At 43.1% G+C, this 22,265-nt stretch overlaps 1 protein-coding gene across 4 annotated transcripts; it reads left to right on the top strand.

Moving 5' to 3' along the window:
• The first annotated feature begins 51 nt into the window (after positions 1-51).
• On the top strand, positions 52-19,275 carry LOC123997155 (zinc finger RNA-binding protein-like). Of its 4 annotated transcripts, none has more exons than XM_046301254.1 (19): positions 52-353; positions 4,960-5,218; positions 5,395-5,509; positions 5,770-5,988; positions 6,154-6,461; positions 7,122-7,307; positions 7,541-7,760; positions 7,914-8,068; positions 8,163-8,282; positions 10,186-10,367; positions 10,846-10,972; positions 11,140-11,348; positions 13,147-13,318; positions 14,481-14,655; positions 16,081-16,169; positions 16,387-16,482; positions 16,590-16,701; positions 17,017-17,114; positions 17,402-19,275. In XM_046301254.1, exons 1-19 carry the CDS (start codon positions 301-303, stop codon positions 17,579-17,581), a joined length of 3,075 nt encoding a protein of 1,024 aa, XP_046157210.1. In that variant the 5' UTR covers positions 52-300; the 3' UTR covers positions 17,582-19,275. The 4 variants fall into 4 exon arrangements, with proteins under 4 accessions (XP_046157210.1, XP_046157211.1, XP_046157208.1 ...); XM_046301255.1 differs by having other exon boundaries at positions 58-353; positions 6,154-6,458; XM_046301252.1 differs by having other exon boundaries at positions 61-353; positions 11,137-11,348.
• Positions 19,276-22,265: the final 2,990 nt, after the last annotated feature.

Here is a 22,265-nt window from a genome sequence, read left to right as displayed (position 1 = left end):
TTTACTGTGTTCGTAACATATTCTAGTTTTGGGAACATATATTTTTTGATTCGATGTTTCATCAATGATAACATTTGCAGAATGTCTGCCCAGTTTCACCTAGCTCCATCATCTGCCACTACAAGACCTCCTCTCACTACCACATTTGGCGGTGAAAAAAACATTGGACGGATGCTTCAGTTTTATAGCCCCTGTGACGTCTATGTGGTTAAATATCCAAGCGTGCGCGCGAATGGTACCTGACGGACACGTGACAGATAGCGGATCCCGTCTGGTGGTCCGGTTACAGTAGATGCCAAAATGGCTGCAAGCAATTATTATGGGTTCACTCATGGTGCCGGTCCGCAGTACAGGTAATTACATAGCTTCTGGCTATGGGTAGCATGCACTCATCCCGAGTCGTCCCCCGGTCTTGTTGCGACGAGTATGCCTCCAAACGCCTCATTGTCGGTGCGATATTGCTATCTCGAGGCCTTGGGAGTGCAATGGATATGCTAGCCAGATTAGTTAGCTAGCTAACGTTACTGTTAGGCATCAAAGCATGTTCCATTCTTGCCTGGCTAGGGAGAGCTTCGCACTTGAAATGTAATGAAACCTCAAACTCTCAATCGTTTAGCAAAGATTATTAACTAGCTACTGTACCTAGCTTGATATCTGTGTAGTAGAATGGCTAGCTAGTTAGCTTTTTTCCTAGCGGTAGGGACATACGAATTAGTTAAATTGAGGTCCAGAGGTGTAATCATTAGTCCAAACAGTTGCGTTTTGCAACGAAAAATAAAGTTTCTATTATTGGACAAATTCAGATAGTACCCCCTCCCCGTTCCGTTTAAGAAACGTTTTGCAACAAAAATCGGCGTAATGAATATGCCCCTGGTCAGCTTCAAACTAGCAGTCACAATTTGGGCGAATGCTACATTTTTAGGCCGTTAAATTGCAGATAGAGATGCTATGAATAGAGCCGTGAGACATGATTCCTTGTTATAAATGTAGAGGGTTGTTTTGTTCTAACATATTTATATAACTAGAGGACTCCTGATCTCTCCTGGAGTGAGAAGTATAATTGTTTGTCTTAATTTGTTGTCTAGTACTGTCTTTTTGCTAGCTAGGGCCATCTACTTTTAAGTGCTGCCCTTCTTCCCAGTAGCCACTTGGTGTGTGGACTGCTGACTGCTCATAACTTGCAGATTGTTGACACATCGACCTTGATTAAGGGGCAGGGCAATTTGTGATTGTTGTGGTCCGAAACAAAAATGGCTCCACTGAGTTATTTGAGGAAGGAAAGAACGGAAGGCTCCACACCTCTCTCACTTGAGTATCTCACCTAGTTATTTTCAGATGTCATTTTAGCAACTGTGTGTTCTATCCCAGTCTACTCCTCTGCATGTAGGCTTTACAGACGCTCCCCAACCATTGGCTGCAACCCTTCTAATTTAGTGTACCCTGCTCAGCTTATGCTGCCCTTCAGTCCCTAGACGTTTTGTCCCTGACAGAAACATGAGTCACCCCAGAGAACACTGCTACTCCAGCTGCTCTACATCTGACTACATTTTTATCTTGTACTCCGAGAGCATCTGGTTGCCGCGGTGGTGGCACAGGGCTGCTCATTTTTCCGAAGTGCCGATTTTCTATTTTCTCCTCCCTCACTCACCTGTCCATCTCATTTGAATTCCATACTGTCACTTGTCCACTCAAGCTTAACATTGTCATCTATTGCCTAACAGGTGCCCTTAGAGTTCCTTAATGAGCTTGACACCTTGATAAGCACATTTTTAGATGGCTCACTACTCTTCGTAATGGGCGACTTCAACCTCCTGACGTCTGCCTTCAATGCATTTCTTTCCAACTTTCTCTTTCCCCTCCTTGCCGCTTTTGACCTCACCCTTTCCCAATCCCCTCGCACTCACAGGGCAGGCAATACACTTGACCTCATCTTTTCTAAGAGGCTGCTCACCTGGTAATCTCACTTTAAACCCCATCCAGGTCTCTGATCACTTTGTTTCCTTTTCTGTCTCCCTCTCTTCCAACCATAGTCACGCACCCCTTACCGAGATGGTCATACGCCATTGCAATCTTCGCTTTCTCTCTCCCACTACTCTCTCCTCTTCTATCATCTCTCCCTTCTGCTAAATCCTTCTCCCTCCTGATTCTGCCTCTTCGACCTTACTATCCTCCCTTTCTACATCCTATGACTCGCACTGTCCCCTTTCCTCCTGGCCGGCTTGGCCCTCCCCTCTTGCTCTGTAGCTGAGCGACTCATTGCAAAGAGTGAAAATGAAGGAAACTAAACTTCCAGAGGACCTATCATCCTTTCACCCCCTCCTCTCTATCTTCCCTTCCTCTCTATCTGCTGCTAAAGCCACTTTCTACCATTATACATTTCAAGCTTGCTCTAACCCTAGGCAACTCTTTTCTACCAGTCTCTGACCAACTCTGTCGCTATATCTCTCAGAATGATCTTCTTGACCTTAACCAGTGAGGCTTCAAGACGGGTCACTCAACCAAGACTTCTCTGTGTCAAGGAGGCTTTCCGCACTGCCAAAGCTGACTCTCTCTTCCCTGTTAGCATATAAACGCACAAGACATGGAAGAATGTGTTGAATTGCATGAAATTATCTTTAAAACGGCCCTTAAAATCTCTGCCTCAATGTGTAGAATTGTGGGAAATTTGCTTTAAAACTACAATCTTCTCTCCGCCAACAAGAGGGGTGTGAACAGTTTGGGGTCGCATGGGTTGTGAGGTGGGGGTTTGTTACTACGCTGATAAATTACATTATCCATCCCGACCTTTGCCACCTAGGGAATTTGTGACTGGACCTTCTCAAATAGTACTTCAGTACCCCTGTCCTAGGTCTATCCACTGCCACACTGTGAACCATCAGATCATCCTCTCTACCCTCTCAGGGCTCTGCACACTCTTGGATTGCATCTTACCTGGCAGGCCGTTTCTACTTGGTGACGTGGAGAGGATCTGTGTCTGCACCATGTACACTCAGTACTGGTGTTCCCCAGGGCTCGGTTCTATGCCCTCTCCTCTTCTTGCTATACACCAAGTTACTCAACTCTGTCATGTCATCACATTGTCTCTCCTATCATTGCAATCTCTCCTATCACTTCTATAATCCAGGCACTTGTCCTCTACAGTCTGGACTACTGTAACTCTCTGTTGGCTGGGCTCCCTGCTTGTGCCACCAACTTATCCAGAATGCTGCAGCCTCTCTTGAACTAGCACTCACACTTGACTAATTTCTCTTGTAGCCATGACTTTTCTGAATAATGTACTTACTATAACTGTGATATGTGGTTGTCCCACCTAGCTACAGTATCTTAAGATAATGCACTAACTGTAAGTCGCTCTGGTTAAGAGCGTCTGCTAAATGATTAAAAGGTAAACCTCACAAAATTTGTCCTGCTTAACTAGCATTGGGTTAAGCTTTTTTGGGGAGGAGCAGCCCCTTGAAAAAAACAAGTGTGTTAGCTAGCTTCTTGCTAACTTTACTTGCTAAATAAATAATTGTTGCCTAATGTCAGTGTCTGTGTACTGTCATTCTAATATCCAGAGAGACATGTCAAGTGAACCTGGCAGCCGTGACAATTAATAATATTAGTTTTGGCTATAATGTTCCATGTGGCTCAGTTGGTAGAGCATGCCGCTTGCAATGTCATGGTTGTGTGCTCGATTCCCACAAGGACCAGTAATTAGAAAAACATTTTATGAAATGAATGCACTCAACTGTAAGTCGCTCTGGATAAGAACGTCTGCTAAATGACTAAGATGTCAAATGTATTATCAGCCAACCAGATCAGTAACCCTTGCATTCCAGAGGGTGTATCCTTTGCGGCTTCAAACTCAAAAACTGCAACCTAGAATTATGTTGCCAACCTATTTTACAGTCAGAATACTTTGTTTTTAACCGTCACCACCATACATGAACACTATTCCCAGATGTTTACATGGCAGCCTAGAGCTACTAGTTGCCAGCTCATTCTGCATCTGCTGTAGGCCTATTATTGATTTGAGTGACAGCTTTCAGTCTCAGTTGATGCCTCTGAACTAGTGGTGCGGCAGTGGCTGATGTTGATTACAGTAATAATGTATAATTATTTTTGTGCATAAATCGGGATCATTACATATGCTACCTGACTGTCGACGTCATTGCACTCTACTTTTATAGAAACATTGCTTTCGTTGGTCAAGTTCCTTAGCATTGTCTGCCTTGTGTGTAGTTGTGTACCAATACACTACAGTGTGAGGAACAGCCTAAACATTTTCGCAGCTTTAATTTGGGTGCTTATTCTCCCCATAATCCATTACATTTATGTCCTTTTCCCACATGGAACAAAGCTCGGGTTATTCCAGACAAAATGCTGACAGATGATTTTAGAACACCTGTGTTGGGAATGCTGTTTGTTAGCATCACAATCCATGCTAATGATAAGGCTGTTGCTTTGTTTGCAAGGTCATCCTTTTGGCATTGCATATTCTGCAGGAAATTGATTTCATGTAGTGTTGTAGTCTGCACAGTATTTTCTGTATTGTAGGGGATGAGTTCTTTCAGGACTCATTGTAATTGTTTAACTTATACTGGTGTTTCAGTAAATAGGGGGCTCAACAAATCAGGGTAGCGTGTGTTGTAGGTAAATGCATCAAGCATGATCCTATTTAATAGATGGCCTGTCTCTAGACAGCCACAGTTGATGCTGTTTGTAAATGTTATCTTTTGATTGAAGATACTAGCTTCGAACTCTTCTACAAGTTTTTAAATCCACATTATGAAATGTTCATGTTCGGTAGGCAACAGTGTTTGACGAGAAATATATGTTGACTACAGGAAATAGCCTAGTTGTACAGTACTCAGACTACACACTTACCATTTAGAGATGGGCTTGACAGAGCATTTTCTGTTTACAATGTGCGTCATTCTTCACTCCAACTTCTCCATCTTGTCTCTGTCACCACAGCGTTCAGCCTCCACCGGCCTTTGCCCACCCCACCACAGCCAGCTACAGTGTTCAGCCGGCTCCTGCCGTGGCCCATGCAGTGACGGCCTCCTATGCCCCTGCCCCTGCACAAGCAGCCAGGCCCGTGGCCTCTGCCCCCTACCTGGCGGCCTACCAGACCCACCCTGCCCCCCCAGATTATGGCTATCGGCAGCCGGACCCTACGCCCCAACCTACCACCACCCCACAGGCGTACCAGCTACCGGTATACACTGAAACGGTTAGTTCCATTTATTTTCTTTAGCATCCCGTGGCGTGCTGTCGTCGTGTTTTATCTATTAGCTATTGTATATAAATGCAAGTACCTGGGGAGAGTTTTAGAATGTTCAAGTCACAATCTGTTTTGCATACACTTTTTTTGCTATGCATGTCTTACTCTGTAAAACAAACTTTCAGGATAACTACAGTTACGGACGCCCACCTGCAGTCACTAGTTATGAGACTAAGCAGTACTACCAGACAAGTATAGCTCCAGCCCAGCGGACACCAACAGAAGCTTATTACCAGACAGGTGAGTCATTGCCAACCTCATTCCCATGGGTAATCCCACACAGACCATCATAACACTGACACCGATCATAACACCGATTCATTTGAAAGGTTCTCTCTGAATGTGACAATACATCGTTTTATACACTATTCATGAGAACATACTATTGTGCAAAAGAACATGGCTGCTGGTATACTGCAAAAGCCTGTGTATTGAATGTTGTGTAACTGGAGCCAAGCCTGTTTAACAACACTGTGATGATTTATTTTTCTTCCTTGTAGGTGTGAAGAGTGGCTACAGTCCAGTCAGCACGGTGTACAGCCAGCCCCCTCCACCACAGAGGCAGGTCACAGCTTTAAAGCCTCTGGCCCCCGCTAGCTCAGTGTCCACCAGCTATAACATCTACCCAGTGTCCACCAGTGTTCAGCAGCCTCCAACTCCCATCTCGTCTTACACCCCTTGCTCCTCCTTCAACTCCACAGCTGCCACCTCCTACTCGGGTAAGAGAGAGCTTCTTCCCACACTCCCAGAGCTCCACATTTAGCGCCAGGATCAACCCTTGTGAAATTCAAGCAAGCACAGCTTGCATATTTGTCACAGCATGTGTTTTTAGTGTGTGATCCCCCCCCTTCTGCCCCGTCTCAACTCTCCATCTCTCACCTTAGGCATCAGCTACTCTACTTATGACTCGAGTGGCTACACTTCCACCCCCTCCTACTACCAACCTGCACAATTGCCTGCTCCCCAGCCGCCACCCCAGCAGCCCCAGCCTTCCATGCAGCTGCCTCACAAGCAGCTCACCAGCTCTTCCTGGAGCAACGCGGGCAGCAACATGGTGACCGCTCCCACAGTCAACGCCTACAAGAAGCCCATGTTCCACCAGAACAGGCTGCAGAAGCCCAAAGGGCCACCCAAGCAGCCCCAGCTGCACTACTGTGACATCTGCAAGATCAGCTGTGCTGGCCCGCAGGTAGTGGTGAACTGTCTGGGTGATGCGTTATGAGAGGGACAGGTCATTTGTTGGCAACGGACGTAACGACTAGTCAACTGAATGTACAGTATTTTAACATCACTCAAATGTATTTATAAATCCCTTTTCACATCAGCCGATGTCAAAGTGCTATACAGAAACCCAGCCTAAAACCCAAAACAGCAAGCAATGCAGATGTAGAAGCACGGTAGGTAGGAAAAACTCCCTAGAAAGGCTGGAACCTAGGAAAAACCCTGAAAGGGAACCAGGGTCTGAGGGGTGGCCAGTCCTCTTCTGGCTGTGCCGGGTGGAGATTATAACAGAACATGACCAAGATGTTCAAACATAGATGACCAGCAGGGTCAAATAATATTAATCACAGTGGTTGTAGAGGGTGCAACAGCTCAGCAACTCAGGAGTACATGTCAGTTCAGAGTTAGAGACAGCAGGTGCGGTAGAGAGAGAGTCGAAAACAGCAGGTCCAGGACAAGGTAGCACGTCTGGTGAACAGGTCAGGGTTCCATAGCCGCTGGCAGAACAGTTAAACATGTAATGTGCCTAAGATGAGACATACTGTAGAAACCCAGGGTTGACATTCAATGTTTTTTGCAGGTTTGTTTTTCTAGGGATGTTGAATTAACTGTTGAATGGATTTCTCTGCAGACGTACCGGGAACACCTCGAGGGCCAGAAGCACAAGAAGAAGGAGGCTGCTCTGAAATCTGGCAGCGCGGTGGGGAGCAACGGGCCCCGGGGGATTCAGACCCAGCTGCGCTGTGAACTATGTGACGTTGCCTGCACTGGCGTAGACGCTTACGCTGCCCATATCCGAGGGGCCAAGCACCAGAAGGTAGCACAGCTGCACTGACAGGAAGATAAACATCAGGCAGCTAGCTAGCTAATTGAAGCCCTGTTTAGCTAGCTAATTGAAGCCCTGTTTAGCTAGCTAATTGAAGCACTGTTTAGCTAGTTAATTTGTCTAGATCAGCTCTGTGATAGTTGTAAATGTTAGTGTACCACTTTTAATAAGGTATTTATGTGATAAACCAGCTCACAATGGTTTGTTATTTATCTCCCTTATAGGTGGTGAAGCTCCACACCAAACTAGGCAAACCTATACCGTCAACTGAACCCATTTTAGTGAACAATGCTCCGATTATCTCAACGTCGACCGCTGGGAAGACGACCCCTATTGTCGTCACGTCAACTGCCCCTGTAGCGCCACCCAAACCGGTGGTCGTAAACGCCGTCAAGGCCCCAGCACCTGTGAAGAAGCAAATCACACCCAAAATAACCCTTCTTTGTAAATCTTCCCAAGAAATTTGTGTTTAGTAGTTGTGACTATGATATCTGTGCTGACAGATTAAACCAATGATGGATAATTGAAGCAGTAATTTTGGACTCAAACTACACTTCTAAGTTGCACCGTACTAATATTTGGCCTTCCTCTTGACAGCCAACAAGCTGGCCACCCCTCCATCAGCCAAGGTGGATGAGGACAAGCAGTTAGCAACCGCTTCTAAGAGCGAGACCACGAGTGACGATGAGGATGGGGAAGGAGTGGGGGCGCAGGGGGACGTCCAGCCTGTGGGACATGACTATGTGGAGGAGGTAGGAGTTGTTTTTCTTGATTCACTAATCATTTGTAAAATATGCGAAGGTTATGCTATGTTCTAATGCAAGTTTCCATTTTGATGATGGGAAGGTGCGTAATGATGATGGGAAGGTGATTCGCTTCCACTGTAAACTCTGTGAATGCAGTTTCAATGACCCCAACGCTAAAGACATGCACCTAAAGGGACGCAGGCACCGGCTGCAGTACAAGGTCAGAGAGCGCATCATATGGCGACACATTTGTGCAAGGTGTTTCTAGAGCTAACCGCTACGTACTACAATGTATTTATTGTACTGGCAAAATGAATTGACTAACGTAAGCATGGAACTCTTTGACCTGTTGCACAAGTGTATGTCAAGTCACAGCAAAACTATCACCACTAGATGGCAGACTTTGTTTAGGCAGGATGTAGAAATTGCTTGCAATGTCCTGTAGCCCCCTTGTCATTTGGCCATCAGTTGAATTATGTAATTTACATCAAATTATAATTGATTTGCATGACTGCTATATGCATACGTCTCAGTTTGAGAGCCTACTACTCACTAGGGGTGTGTGTGACAATGTGTGAATGTACAGTACCAGTCAAAAGTTTGGGCACCTACTCATTCAAGGTTTTTTAAATTTATTTTTTTACATTGTAGAATAATACTGAAGACATCAACCTATGAAATAACACATATGGAAACATGTAGTAACCAAGAAAGGGTTAAACAAATGTTTTATATTTGAGATTCTTCAAATAACCACCCTTTGGCTTGATGACAGCTTTGCACACATGGAATTCTCTCAACCAGCTTCACCTGGAATGCTTTTCCAACAGTATTCAGTCTTAAAGGAGTTCCCACATGCTGAGCACATGTTGGCTGCTTTTCCTTTACTCTGCTGTCTGACTCATCCCAAACCATCTCAATGTGGTTGAGGTCAGGGGATTGTGGAGGCCAGGTCATCTGATGCAGCACTCCATCATTCTCCTTGGTCAAATAGCCCTAACACAGTTTGGTGGCCTGTTGAAAAACAAATGATAGTCCCACTCAGCGCAAACCAGATGGGATGGCCTATCGCTGCAGAATGCTGTGGTAGCCATGCTGGTTAAGTGTGCCTTGAATTCTAAGTAAATCACAGACAGTGTCACCAGCAAAGTACCCCCACACCATAACACCTCCTCCAGCTTTACGGTGGAAAACACACATGCGGAGATCATCCGTTCACCCACACCATGTCTCACAAAGACACGGTGGATGGAACAAGAAATCTCCAATTTGGACTTCAAACCAAAGTACAGATTTCCACCGGTCTGATGTCCATTACTTGTCTTTCTTGGCCCAAGCAAGTCTTCTTCTTATTGGTGTCCTTTAGTAGTGGTTTCTTTGCAGCAATGTGACCAGGAAGGCCTGATTTACGTAGTCTCTGAGCAATTGATGTTGAGATGTCTGTTACTTGAAGCATTTATTTGGGCTGCAATTTCTGAGGCTGGTAAACGCTAATGAACTTGTCCTCTGCAGCAGAGGTAACTGTGGGTCTTCCATTCCTGTGGCTTGGTTTTTGCGATTGTACTTGAAGAAACTTCCAAAATTCTTGACATTTTCCATATTGACTGACCTTCATGTCTTAAAGTAATAATGGGCTGTCATTTCTCTTTGCTTATTTGAGCTGTTCTTGCCATAATATGGACTTAGCCCTATTTGGTAAAAGACTATCTTCTGCATACCCCCCTTACCTTGTCACAATGCAACTTATTGGCTCAAGTGCATTAAGAAGGAAAGAAATTTCACAAATGTTCTTTTAAGAAGGCTCACCTGTTAATTGAAATGCATTCAAGGTGACTACCTCATGAAGCTGTTTGAGAGAATTCCAAGAGTGCAAAGCTGTCATCAAGGCAAAGGGTGGCTACTTTGAAGAATCTCAAATCTAAAATTATTTTGATTTAACACTTTTTAGATTGTTTAACACTACATGATTCCATATGTGTTATTTAATTGTTTTTGTCTTCACTATAATTCTATAATTTAGAACATTTTAAAAATAAAGGAAAATCCTGTAATGAGTAGGCGTGTCCAAATGTTTGAATGACAGCTCTTGACATTGTTACTATCCCTTCATTCCCCTCCTGTAGAAGAAGGTGAACCCAGAGCTGCCGGTGGAGATCAAGCCCAGTAACCGGGCCAGGAAACTGCAGGAGGGCAAACTTAGGAAACAGAAACAGAAGGCTGTGCTGAAGAGGCAGAGGGATGATGAGCAGCGCTGGCACTTGGAGATGAGGTCAGAGCCAGACAGCAGCTGGCACACAGAGATGAGGTGAGAGCCATACCGCAGCTGGCACACAGGGATGATGTCAGAGCCAGACAGCAGCTGGCACACAGAGATGAGGTCAGAGCCTTGCTTAGGCATAGGTCTAGGATCAAACTTACTCTCCCAAAAATCCTTGTCATCCATTTGGGGTTAAACAGTGCGAGATTTTGGCAATTAAGCCCTTTTCTACTTACCCAAAGTCAGATGGATACCATATAATATTTCTTTTTTTATTGGAGATGATTTCAGAGGAAGGCAGAGCAGGGGAACCCTGCTGCTGAGTCCATTACCCATATAGTTCTGAAACCCAACATCTTATGTGCTGAAAACTCTTGAATCCCCCTGCATAATCTGGACAAATGCCTTTCAACAGTCTCAGAGATGTCTTATAACTCCTGATCAGCATCAGACGGATAACTCAGCAGAAAAATCTACCCAGTCTGAATATTTAAAAATCCTGTGCTGTATTTGTCTCCGCTACCAGGCGCTATGAGGAGGACATATACTGGAGGAGGATGGAGGAGGATCAGCTATACTGGGGGGAGCAGAGACGCAGGATGCCCCCCCCTCCACTCATGAGCCGGCCTGGCATGCCAGTGCCACCCCTACTGGTGAGAATCAATGATTCAATCAATGTTCGGTCTATGTGAACTTGATCACTTGAAGGAAAACTGGTGCAACCAGGATTGATGTATTTAGCTTTTCAGTTTGTTTCCAGACGTATTTCGTTGTAGAGAGAAACTGGTTCTATTCAGCTCTTCTCTTCTCCCCTTAGCAGCCCGTGCGTCGGCCAGACTCCCCAGACGATCGCCACATCATGGCCAAACACTCCACCGTCTACCCTGTGGAGGAGGAGCTGCAGGCAGTGCAGAGGATTGTGTCCCACTCTGAGCGAGCCCTCAAACTGGTGTCTGACTCCCTGCTGGAGAAAGAGCCCCCCGCTGTTGCTCCTAAGACTGATACAGAGGCTGATGCTGGCGAGAAAGGGTAAGAGCTGTATGGGTCTGTACTAGTGCACACCTTTCTATTGGAATGTTCTGTAATGCTGTTCCCTCCTGGTGTGGGCAATTGGCGCTTTCAGGATTGCATCGTCTATCGACGATGTTTGACAGCCATCGTGATGTCTCACACTTTTTTTTTAAATATATTTGAGTTTGTCTGCTCCTCCGGGGTCTGTGAGCACACTGCCGGACAACATGCCAAAAGGCCTATTTCCTCTTTGCCATAGCCTAATACATTTCAATACATATGTGGTAGTTAGACTATTCACAAAATGTAAGAGGACAATGTAGATTGTAGAGAGAGCACCAAATCTGTGGAAAAATGTCAGGTAAGGTCTGTCCCCCCTCCATCTGATCATGGGCCTTTTGCAGTGGGCACTCCGTTATCTGGCTTATTGTTTTTAAAAATGTTGATTTCTGTCTTTCTCCCCATTTTCCCATTCAATTAAAATGTGAGTTGGCATAAGCATACTAGCCCACTCTTTCAATATCAACCATCAAATGAATCTATAGGTCTAACGGCGTTCCATCTCAATTTCGTTTGCGAATATCCTACATAAAAACATAATATAGTAATAATGAGAGGGAGAACAAACCATTGCAAGTTGAACCAATCAAATAGGAAGTTTAAACAAACCTGGTACTTTTCTGCTTTACTTGACTAAAGTGTGGGCAAAATCAACTTCGCTGTTGGAAAATCCCTCCTTGCAAACCAAAAAGCCAATAATATAGGCCTACACACAGGCTACTGTCAGTAAAAGTAGCAGTGAAAGGTACTTTGAGAAGTTTAAACGTATTAACGAATATGTATAATATTGTTGAAGTCTTTGTTACTGTCCTTGAATTGTGTAACGGGCAATTGGGCATAAGCTCCCACAGCAGCACTTTCAATAAGCTGGAACAAAAGTGTGTTTGAAATAGCTTACAGATTGTGCATTTATATAAGTCAACAACAATCAGATCAAATAAATGATTTAGCCTATAACGCTCTTTATAACACTTGAATGAACATTGGCTTATGCTAATAACAAATAGGCCTATTAGTATATGCCTTTTGCCTACGGAACTGTACAAATCCTAAATAAGCCTACAAGTTACAAATAAAATAAATAAAAATAACTGAAATTAGTGCAAAAAAACCCCAAGTCTTTCAAGATTTGACAGAATATTTTAGCTTATCCTATAGGTCTTTCAGCTTTGAATATAGGCATTTCAAATTAAATGAAGTGCAACGAGGAACCATTGGGTCTAGTTGTTTTAAAACACATCTACAGCCTACCTAAAGGTTTCTGGCAAGGAACACCAGCATGTTCACCTTCTCTGTCCAAGAGTAGCAAACTCAGTAGGAAGATGGACTTGTAAATGTTGAGAGGTTTTACAGTCAAACTGTTGGAAAGTAGCTTAATGGAAGAATGTTGCAAATGCGCTTACCTAGATCAAGATGAAATAACCAATTAGCCTACACTTGATATGGCTATAATATTTGTTTTTAGAAGGTAGGCTAATATGAATCATAGCTCTACCAATTTGAAAATCATGAAGCCTAGACTAGATTAAAAAAAGAACTAGGTCTAACACTGTTTAGGCCTAGCAATGTGTCTTTCATATTGCTTTCTTCCCGCCAATTGACTCCTCTTTGAGCAACGCGTAGACGATACAAATGTTTATCAATGATGTTTGGACAGGACAATGTATCATTCCAGACATCGCTCAACCTTAGCATGTAGCCTGATGTGTATTTTTGTTTACCCATCCCTGCTTGACCTCTGATCCCTGGTGTGTAGACCTGACACTCAGGCGGCCCGTATGCTGAAGGGGGTGATGAGGGTTGGCATTCTGGCCAAGGGCCTGCTGCTCCACGGGGACAGGAACGTGGAGCTCATCCTGCTGGCTGCCAAGAAGCCCACCCTCTCTCTACTGAAAGACATCGCTGAGCAGTTGCCCAAAGAACTGACGGTAAGATCATTTTCATCTTCCCTTAAGTGGAATCATATCTTTTGGGATCCACTGTGTATGAGATGGTGTGGTTTTTCTACATGCTGTTGGATTATACACCAGAAAATAACACGTGAACCGTTCTAAGGAACAGTTGGGGACTTTTCCCGATCATATTTGGTCAAAAGAGGAAGTCGGATTTTCATAATCAAATGACAAACCACAGCTCTTGACTTCATGTCATGAAGTTGTCATCAGGGCTGCACCAACATTAGAAAAGGAATTTACTGTAAGGTAACACTGTATCATTAATGATTCAAGGAGAGCGGTTTCCCCTCTGTCTGTATTGCAGAGCTCAGTTCCTAAACCTGCAATCCTCTGAACAGTGAAATGTGTATTTGCATCTGTGGTGCCTGAGATGCCAAGATTAGTGCTGATGGGACACAATACCAGTCTGTGCCTTACCAGTGATCACAACATTTAGCCTACAGATGGGCATCAAGACTATTCAAGAAGAAACAGTCAAGGAAAGGACCTATACCAAAAAGACTTGTGTTCAAATGGTATTTGTTTTCTTTCAAATGCTTTAGCCTGATTTACGTTATGAGCTTGTCTGGCACAATGGAATCGTCAATAAAAATGATTGCTGGATTTTCACATCTGGCACTCCAGCAGGTTCAGTTAAATGTCCAAAGCATTTGAAAGAAACCAAATACTATTTGAACCCAGGTCTTATAAAAAATTCAATTTGCATATTAGACTGTGTGTGTGTGTCTCATTTCCTTCCTCTGAAGTTCTGGTATAATAGTATTTTTCATCAGAAGTGCTTTTGACTGATCTTTAGTACCACTGCCTGGTTATGAGTCATGACACCTGTACCCTACAGAGACAGGGGAGTACATGTTTAAATATAGCCCCAAAGGTTACATTAAGCCCCCCCCCCCCCAAAGAAAAAACCTGTTAATAGAATTACTGTCTCTTAAGCATTTGTCCACTTCCACAAGATTATATAAATGGGCATTTCTTTAAAGTTAAATGCAGCTATTGAGGAATTATTTGAATATCTAGCGCCAAAAACATAGTTAAGATGAATCCAGTGCCCCATCAAACGAACTCGCCCCCTAGTCCAAAAAGATACCCCCCCTCTGTAGTGAGTAATCCAAAGTGTCCTTTTAACCGGCAGACATTTTCTGAAGATCAGTATGAGGTACAGGCTCACCCTGAGGAAGCCAACATCGTGATTTTTTCGAGCAAGGAGCCAAAAATGCAGGTCACCATCTCTCTAACTTCGCCGCTGATGAGGGAGGACCCTGCCCCTGAGAAGGAGGAAAAGGCAGGAGACAAAGCGGCTGAGAAAGGTTAGAGAAGCCAAGCTTTCAGTCCAATAAATGCACTGTGTCTTCCAAAGCTCAAACTCAAAAAAAGAAAATAAAAAAAATGGGACTTTTAACCAAGCCCATAGACTTTCATCCAAATGTGATAGATATCGTAGAATAACACTTTTGTTTCTCCCCTCCCGACCCTCGAAGGTATGAAGTGAATTGACTCGCCCATTCATTTGTCTCTTGTTTTAATTTATCCATTATTTCCAGTACCAGTAGTCCCTCTGTTTTCCACTTTACTTTGTCCGATATGGAAATCTAAAGCAGGGCTCTCCGACCTTTCTATGCCATTTGTGTGTGTGTGTGTGTCTATGGACACATGCCCAAGGGAAACCAAGAAAAACAATGGAAGTGATGAACTATACAAAGATAATGCCCAGGGATGAGTGTGCTTCCATTAACATGACATGCAGGAATAATTGTATCACATTTGATATCAATTTAAATGTCATTTTGTTACTATTAATCTCCATCTAGGCTGTCAATTTGTCATCTTATCAATAGTTAGTCAATAGTTGCTAATGGGGTTTTAAGAGGTGCCATGAAACCTCTCTCATCCCTGTTAACTGAAACGGCATCATCAAAGTATTGATTGACAAGGTGTTGGAGTGTCATTCTATCCCCACACAATGGTCTCTATTGAAGTTGGGACGAGATTGTTGAATTGATTAGTCTGCTATACAGTTAAACCCCTGTCGCATTGCAGGCCTACTCGTAGAACCATTGTGAGATGCAAAACACTCCCTCACCTATGTGAGCTGATCTCCCCTTTTTTCTATCACTGTAAATACCCGTACTTGGAAAAGGTTTCAAAATTTATATTTCCCATTGCTTAAGTTGTTGTTTGGGTTTGTTGATCAGTTTGTCAGCCTGTATCAGCAGACCTTGGCAAAACATACAGTATGTACATGCATTCCCCCCTGTAACAGAGGCGCTAACATCTACGACTCTTGCCACATGGAACATGGAAAGCCCCATTGTGCTACTTTAGCTTTTCTTGTGAAATTACAGCTCTAAATGACTAAGGAGTTACCATTTGACATTCCATATGTCTATTCACTTCAATATGTCTATTGATAAATGGCATGATATGGCAATGGATGCATTAACAAGTCCCACATCAAAATTCCTTGAGTTCCCAAATCGAATGCATTATTGGCACATTTTCTTACCATGGAAGGGATTAGTGGTAAAGTAGTTGAATTACCCTGTTTGTCATATTTTGTTACTCAACACATCCAATGCAATCACTTAATATTTCCTCCCGACTTTCATTATCTCTCTTATTACCCATAACTCATGAGAAACTGGGTGAAACAGTACTGTAGGTGGGTCTGATGGACACAGTCATACGAGTGAGAGCAGTAATCAATGAGCCAGTGTGTTCCTCTCCTACTGTAGGGATGCCTGAGAAAGACCCTCCTGACGTTCTGAACCAAAGGAAGTGCCTGGAGTACCTAGCTGCTCTGAGACATGCCAAGTGGTTCCAGGTAAAGAGAATATGTACAATGGCAAACATGTTCACTCCTAAGTATCCTGAGTCCCAGATCGTGACTAAGACAGCAATGGAGTTGTCAAGACCGCACAAACAGATCTGGGACTAACGCCTAAGTACTGAGTCCCAGAATCTTCATAAACATGGTCCATAAACAGGGCCTAGGTAAAATAGTGCACTGAAACGGGTGTGTGTGTGTGTGGTATCTACAGGCTCGTGCCAACGGTCTTCAGTCCTGTGTGATCATCATTCGACTGTTGCGTGATCTGTGCCAGCGAGTGCCGACCTGGGGCAAGATGCCAGCCTGGGTGAGGATGTTCTGTCTCTGTGTTCAGCTTCTTTTTTTCTTTCTTTTTTTTACGAAGCTAATTGACATTAGTTCTTAATTGTGTATGTGTGAACTCCCTGTGTTCAGGCTATGGAGCTGCTGGTAGAGAAGGCCATCAGCAGTGCCACAGGGCCCCTCAGCCCAGGGGAAGCTATGCGTAGGGTCCTGGAGTGTATCGCCACGGGCATCCTACTGCCAGGTGAGGGATTTTGACAGTAGTATTTGTTAGCCAGGGTGCGCTCACTCCACATTTACTGCAGTTGTTTTGACCTGGACCCTCTTTGTCCTCTAATGCGTATTACAGGTCATTCAGGGGAAACTTGCATTTTGAACTGTATAGCGTGCTTTGTCAGCGGTATACATAGCTAGCAGTGTTACTTTACATTCTTGAAGCAGAAGTTGTTCAGAGCGGTGGTATGTAAGCAGTGAGTGGAACAATAATGTAGCAGTAGTCTCTATATATATATATATATATATCTCTATCAGTTTGAGTGATTTGTGTTCCTTCTCTCAGACGGTCCTGGGCTGCTGGACCCCTGTGAGAAAGCCCAAACCGATGCTCTGGGGAGCATGACCAAGCAAGCCCGGGAAGACATTACTGCCAGCGCGCAGGTACTGTCACTACCATGTGATTGGGCATAATCAACAGTAATTTTCGGAAGTCTACCACCTTAGACTGGGAAATGGGGCGGCATACAGAAGACGTTGAATACCGATTTCTGTAAAGAAATCATGGCTAAACTATATGGGTACAGATCCACCTAACTTAACCCCTTAGTTATAAGTGCTAGCTCTGGTTACACTCCATTCGTGTTTGATTTTCACCCATTGATATGTGTGAGAACGGAATGTGTTTGAAGTCCACTGATCCACTTCTCCTCGCATTTCTCTGGTTCCAGCATGCTCTGCGACTGCTGGCGTTCCGTCAGATCCACAAGGTTCTGGGGATGGACTCCCTGCCGGCATCCAAGGCCAGCGCTCGGAACCGCAAGCGCAGACGGGATGGGAGTGAGACGGGCGAAGGAGAGGGGGAGGGAAAGAAAGACAAGAAGGAGGATGCAGATGAGGTGGATGCTTGATCTCTCCCAGAGCAGTGTTAGCCTGGGCGCCTGCCTGGTTCTGCTTCTAATGTTGGCATAAGAATGATAGGGGAGTAATGCAGAAACGGACTGGCACCCAGGCTAGAGCAGGTTAGTAGTCTATACTGGCAGAATGTCACATCCTTTACGTTTATTTTTATTCTCAAAATCTATATGAATATAACTGACTTAGTCGTAACATTTCTGCCTCCCCTAGAGGGAGGAGAGAACGGGAGGGGAAAGGTAAAGATTATTTACTATAATTCTCTCCCATGCATTCTGTACTGTAACATACTGTAGATGTACTTCAAATCGTGCTAAAAATTGACTAACGTCACTGACTGACTGAGATTAAGGATCTAATGACTGATAGCCTGATCCCAGATCTGCATGTGCTTCAGTCAAAGTCCTCTTCATGTATTTATGGCATGAAAACGATTGTCAGAGGAGTCAATGATCGTCAGGAGTTTGCTAAAGCACAAACTGATCTGGAACCAGGCTAAATGATTGAATCATTCCATTTCCAGAATATTTGCCCACTCAGCTACTGAAGCCCTCCCATTTTCAGTACCTGTACGAACCACTGTTACCATTGTCTTCTATGTACTGTAAGTACTCTTACATGGATACCTATATTGTAACAAAGCTCTTTTAGCTTTTTCCCCTGCTTTTCTTATTGAAGACTAGCTTTAATCCTATACTGCACAGTCTAGTTCAAGTGTTTTATTATATACCGAAGACTGCAGGAGTTTCTCATCTAGGTGCATGAATTGAGATGAGTTCTGTAGATGAGGATGGGTTTTGCTGATGGGTCCGGGGTGAAGCCCTGTTATTCAGGAGGTTTTAAATACAAAGACATGGGTCAATTAAAGTATGTTTTAAGAATGTACAGTTCGTTGTGCCTAAATTGCAGGCAATGACACATTTCAAATTCTAAAGCTGTAATGTCAAGAAAAACACTTTGAAAACATTGCTCTTTGAAAAGCACTCCGTATAGTCTATAGAGGCCTACACATTTGTCAGAACACCTGAAAGAAAGAAATCTGCTATGTACAAGTTGTTTGTGCCACAAAACACTTAAGGGAATCACTGGGTAATAGAACATGTTTTGTCTAAGAGGAGTTGACTGATAGCTCATACAGTATGTTGCACAGTCTAAGTCTAGCATGCTGAGGGAATGAAGCACTTATAAAATGACTGATATTATATGCAGCCATATATTTATCGTGTAAACTTGCCTATTAACAATCTGTCTTTTGTGTTACTGGGGGAAAATGTCTTGAGCGAGAACTAAAGTATGGATATCTACTAAAATAATCCAGGGATAGTCTTTAGACTTTCTTCCTTGTGCCTGCATTGTTTTGTCTAGGAAATGTCATATCTGTGGACTGAAGGTTCTAAAGGGGGGAAACATTTTTAACCGAAACTGGATCATGCAACATTTTGAAGATCTTATTCACATCCTGTATCTTTGTGCATTAAGGTTTTGTAAGAAGCAGATTGTGCTTTTCATTGGTTTTATTTACAGAGAGCATCTGCGCAGCACCGTTTTAACTTTTGTTATCTTTGGAGGATGTTGCAATTTAATTTGTATTGTTAAACGGAGAGTTAACTAACGTTGCTGTAATATTTTAATTTCTTTGTAGTGGCGCCTTATACCAAGGATGAATATTAAAGACTTAACCCATGGTCTACTTTTCTGATTATGTGAATATTTTTGTTGACAGAACTTGCATTCCACACCTTGTAAAATTTTTTTTTGTTTTTTAAAAATCCACTCATATTGCCACTGAAAAAATGGTCAGGGCTTCCACAAAGTAGAAATTGTATCCTATCACACCCCTCTGGTATATTGACTATAAAGGGTGCAGCAATCAGATGAGATGGGCTAAAGTGGGTAATGATTTGCCTGGAACACCGAAGTTGAATTCCGTATGGCAGAAATGAGTGTTTGAATCAGGGAAGTTCTCTCAATCTCTAAGCCAGAATGTTGAATACATTTATTTTAACGTACTTTACCAGCTGCTCATGCGGTTGGACTTTTTGGCGGTAGGAATGTGAACCCAATATATCCACACGTATAATTACATCAACTTTTCAAAGCGCTGATAGTGTGCACAAAATAACAATGCATGCATACTTGCTGAACTCGTGTACATATTTCAGGTGATGGGAATCTGAATGCACTACCAGCACTTTGAAAAGTTGATGTAATACTTTCCTGTGGATATATTGTCTCCCATTTCTACTGCCAAAAGGACCAACCGCTAAAGTACGTTAAAATATAATTTGATTAAACATTCTGGCTTGTAGAGACAACTTTCCTGATTCAAACTTTGCAATTCAATGTCGGGTTTCCAGGCAAGGAGGTGAATAATCATTGAAGCGCTGCCTAGTGTTTGAAGATGCGTATTTGCTTAACCTCTCTGGGATTTGTGGGACAACAGCCAGTGAAATTGCAGGGCGCCAAATTCGAAGAGAAATCTCATAAAATTCCTCAAACATAATACACCATTTTAAAGAAACTTCTTGTTAATCCAACCAGTGTCCGATTTCAGAAAGGCTTTACGGCGAAAGCACACCATGTGATTATGTTAGGAGAGCACCTAGCCACAACAACCATAGCCTTCTCCGTGGCTGGAAAATGTCACAAGTCTGAAATAGCGATTAAATTAATCGCTAACCTTTGATCTTCATCTGGTGGCACTCCCAGGACTCCATGTTACACAAATGTTTGTCTTGTTCAATAAAGTCCCTCTGTCCAAAAACCTCAGTTTAAATTGGCGCGTTATGTTCAGTAATGCATTGTCTCAAATAACATCCAGTGAAATTGCAGAGCCAAATCAAATGACAGAAATACTCAAACATTGATGAAAGATACAAGTGTTACACAAGTTTAAAGAAACTTCTTGTTAATTCAGCCGCTGTCTCAGATTTCAAAAAGGCTTTACGGCAAAAACAAACCATACTATCTGAGGATAACACCCCATCAAACAAACACAGACAATCATATTTTATCCCTCCAGGCGCGATACAAAACTCAAATAACGATGTAATTCATGCCTTACCTTTGAAGATATTTTGTTGGCACTCCAATATGTCCCATAAACATCACAAATGGTCGTTTTGTTCGATTAATTCCGTCGTTCTATCTCCAATGTCCATTTATTTGGCGCGATTGATCCATAAAAACACTGGTTCCAACTCGCACAACATGACTACAAAATATCTAAGTTACCTGTAATCTTTGTCCAAACATTTCAAACAACTTTCCTAATAGAACTTGTTATTTTTTTACATCAATAATAGATACAATTTAAGACTGATAAACTGCGTCCAATAGCGGATAAAAACAAAGTGGACCCTCGTTTTGAACAGCCCTACTTCATTTCTCAAAGGAAAAACATCAACCAATTTCTAAAGACTGACATCCAGTAGAAGCGATAGGAACTGCAAGCAAGTGCTTTAGAAATCTAGATCCCCATTGAAAAGAGTGTCCTTGGGGTTTCGCCTGTCAAATAAGTTCTGTTATACACACAGACATCATTCAAACAGTTTTAGAAACTTCAGAGTGTTGTCCAAATCTAATAATATACATATCCTAGCATAATAATATGCATATCCTAGCTTCTGGGCCTGAGTAGCAGGCAGTTTATGTGAAAATACCGCCCCCTAGCCTAGAGAGGTTATTGTACAACACACAACCTCATTGTTTTAATGTGAATAACTCACGTCGTTGAGTTTGGTCAAATTCAAGCATAATCCTTTATTCAGGTATAACATGTTACAACATGTTACAACATCCTAATCAGACACTCATAATGCACCTGTTTATATATCCTAGATAGGTGCCCCATTAGTGCCATTTCTGGGTTGGCATTACAACCATGATCTTAACATCTTTCTTTTAATTTCGAGTTGGCTCGAACACTTCATACCAATTTAATACCACAGTGAAAATACCTATTTACATTAAACACTTAATTTTAAGTGTCAAAATAAAAAATTGTCCACAGTGCCCATACCGCAGGGGCAGTCTTACATTAGCCCTTGTCCTAGTGCGGCGCACTGGTAGCATATTGGTCACCTCTGGGATCCTTAGGTTCTCTCACACAGCCTCCTGTGTAGGCACGGTCGGCAGAGATAACTGCCCTGTGTCCTGCCCACACCATCCAGAGGATCTTCCCATTTGTCCCTCCTGTGTCCTATGCTCTCCTGAACTGGGCTGAACTGTCCTCACTGCTGACTCTGACCTACCATTACTCTGACTGTGGTATGGTGAAGAGGTCATATGATGGAATTCCCCAGGCTTTTGCAAACAAAGCAAAGTCTTAACTCGTGAACTGGGACACATTATCTGTAACTACACCACTGTCAGGTATGCCATACCTGCTAAACTGCTGCTTAGAACAGTCGATGATGCAACCGACTTGTCAAAATCACTTTCTCCACCTCCCAAAAATCTGAATAGTAGTTCACTATAAATCAGAAAAGGAACGTTCTTTACTGTGAACAGATCCAGTCATGTGGCTGCAGCGTTTCCTTTTGCTGCTGAGGTAGATTAGCATTACATATGCTGCACACAGCCACAAAATGTTTCATTTCTTAGGTCATTTTGGTCCAGAATACTGATTCTCTGGCTTTCCTGAGACTGGCTTTGACCCGAGTGCCCTGAATGGATACG

This window comes from Oncorhynchus gorbuscha, linkage group LG15, assembly GCF_021184085.1.
Source record: "Oncorhynchus gorbuscha isolate QuinsamMale2020 ecotype Even-year linkage group LG15, OgorEven_v1.0, whole genome shotgun sequence".
Classification (NCBI taxonomy): domain Eukaryota; kingdom Metazoa; phylum Chordata; class Actinopteri; order Salmoniformes; family Salmonidae; genus Oncorhynchus; species Oncorhynchus gorbuscha.
This window is presented reverse-complemented; position numbering and strand designations above follow the sequence as displayed.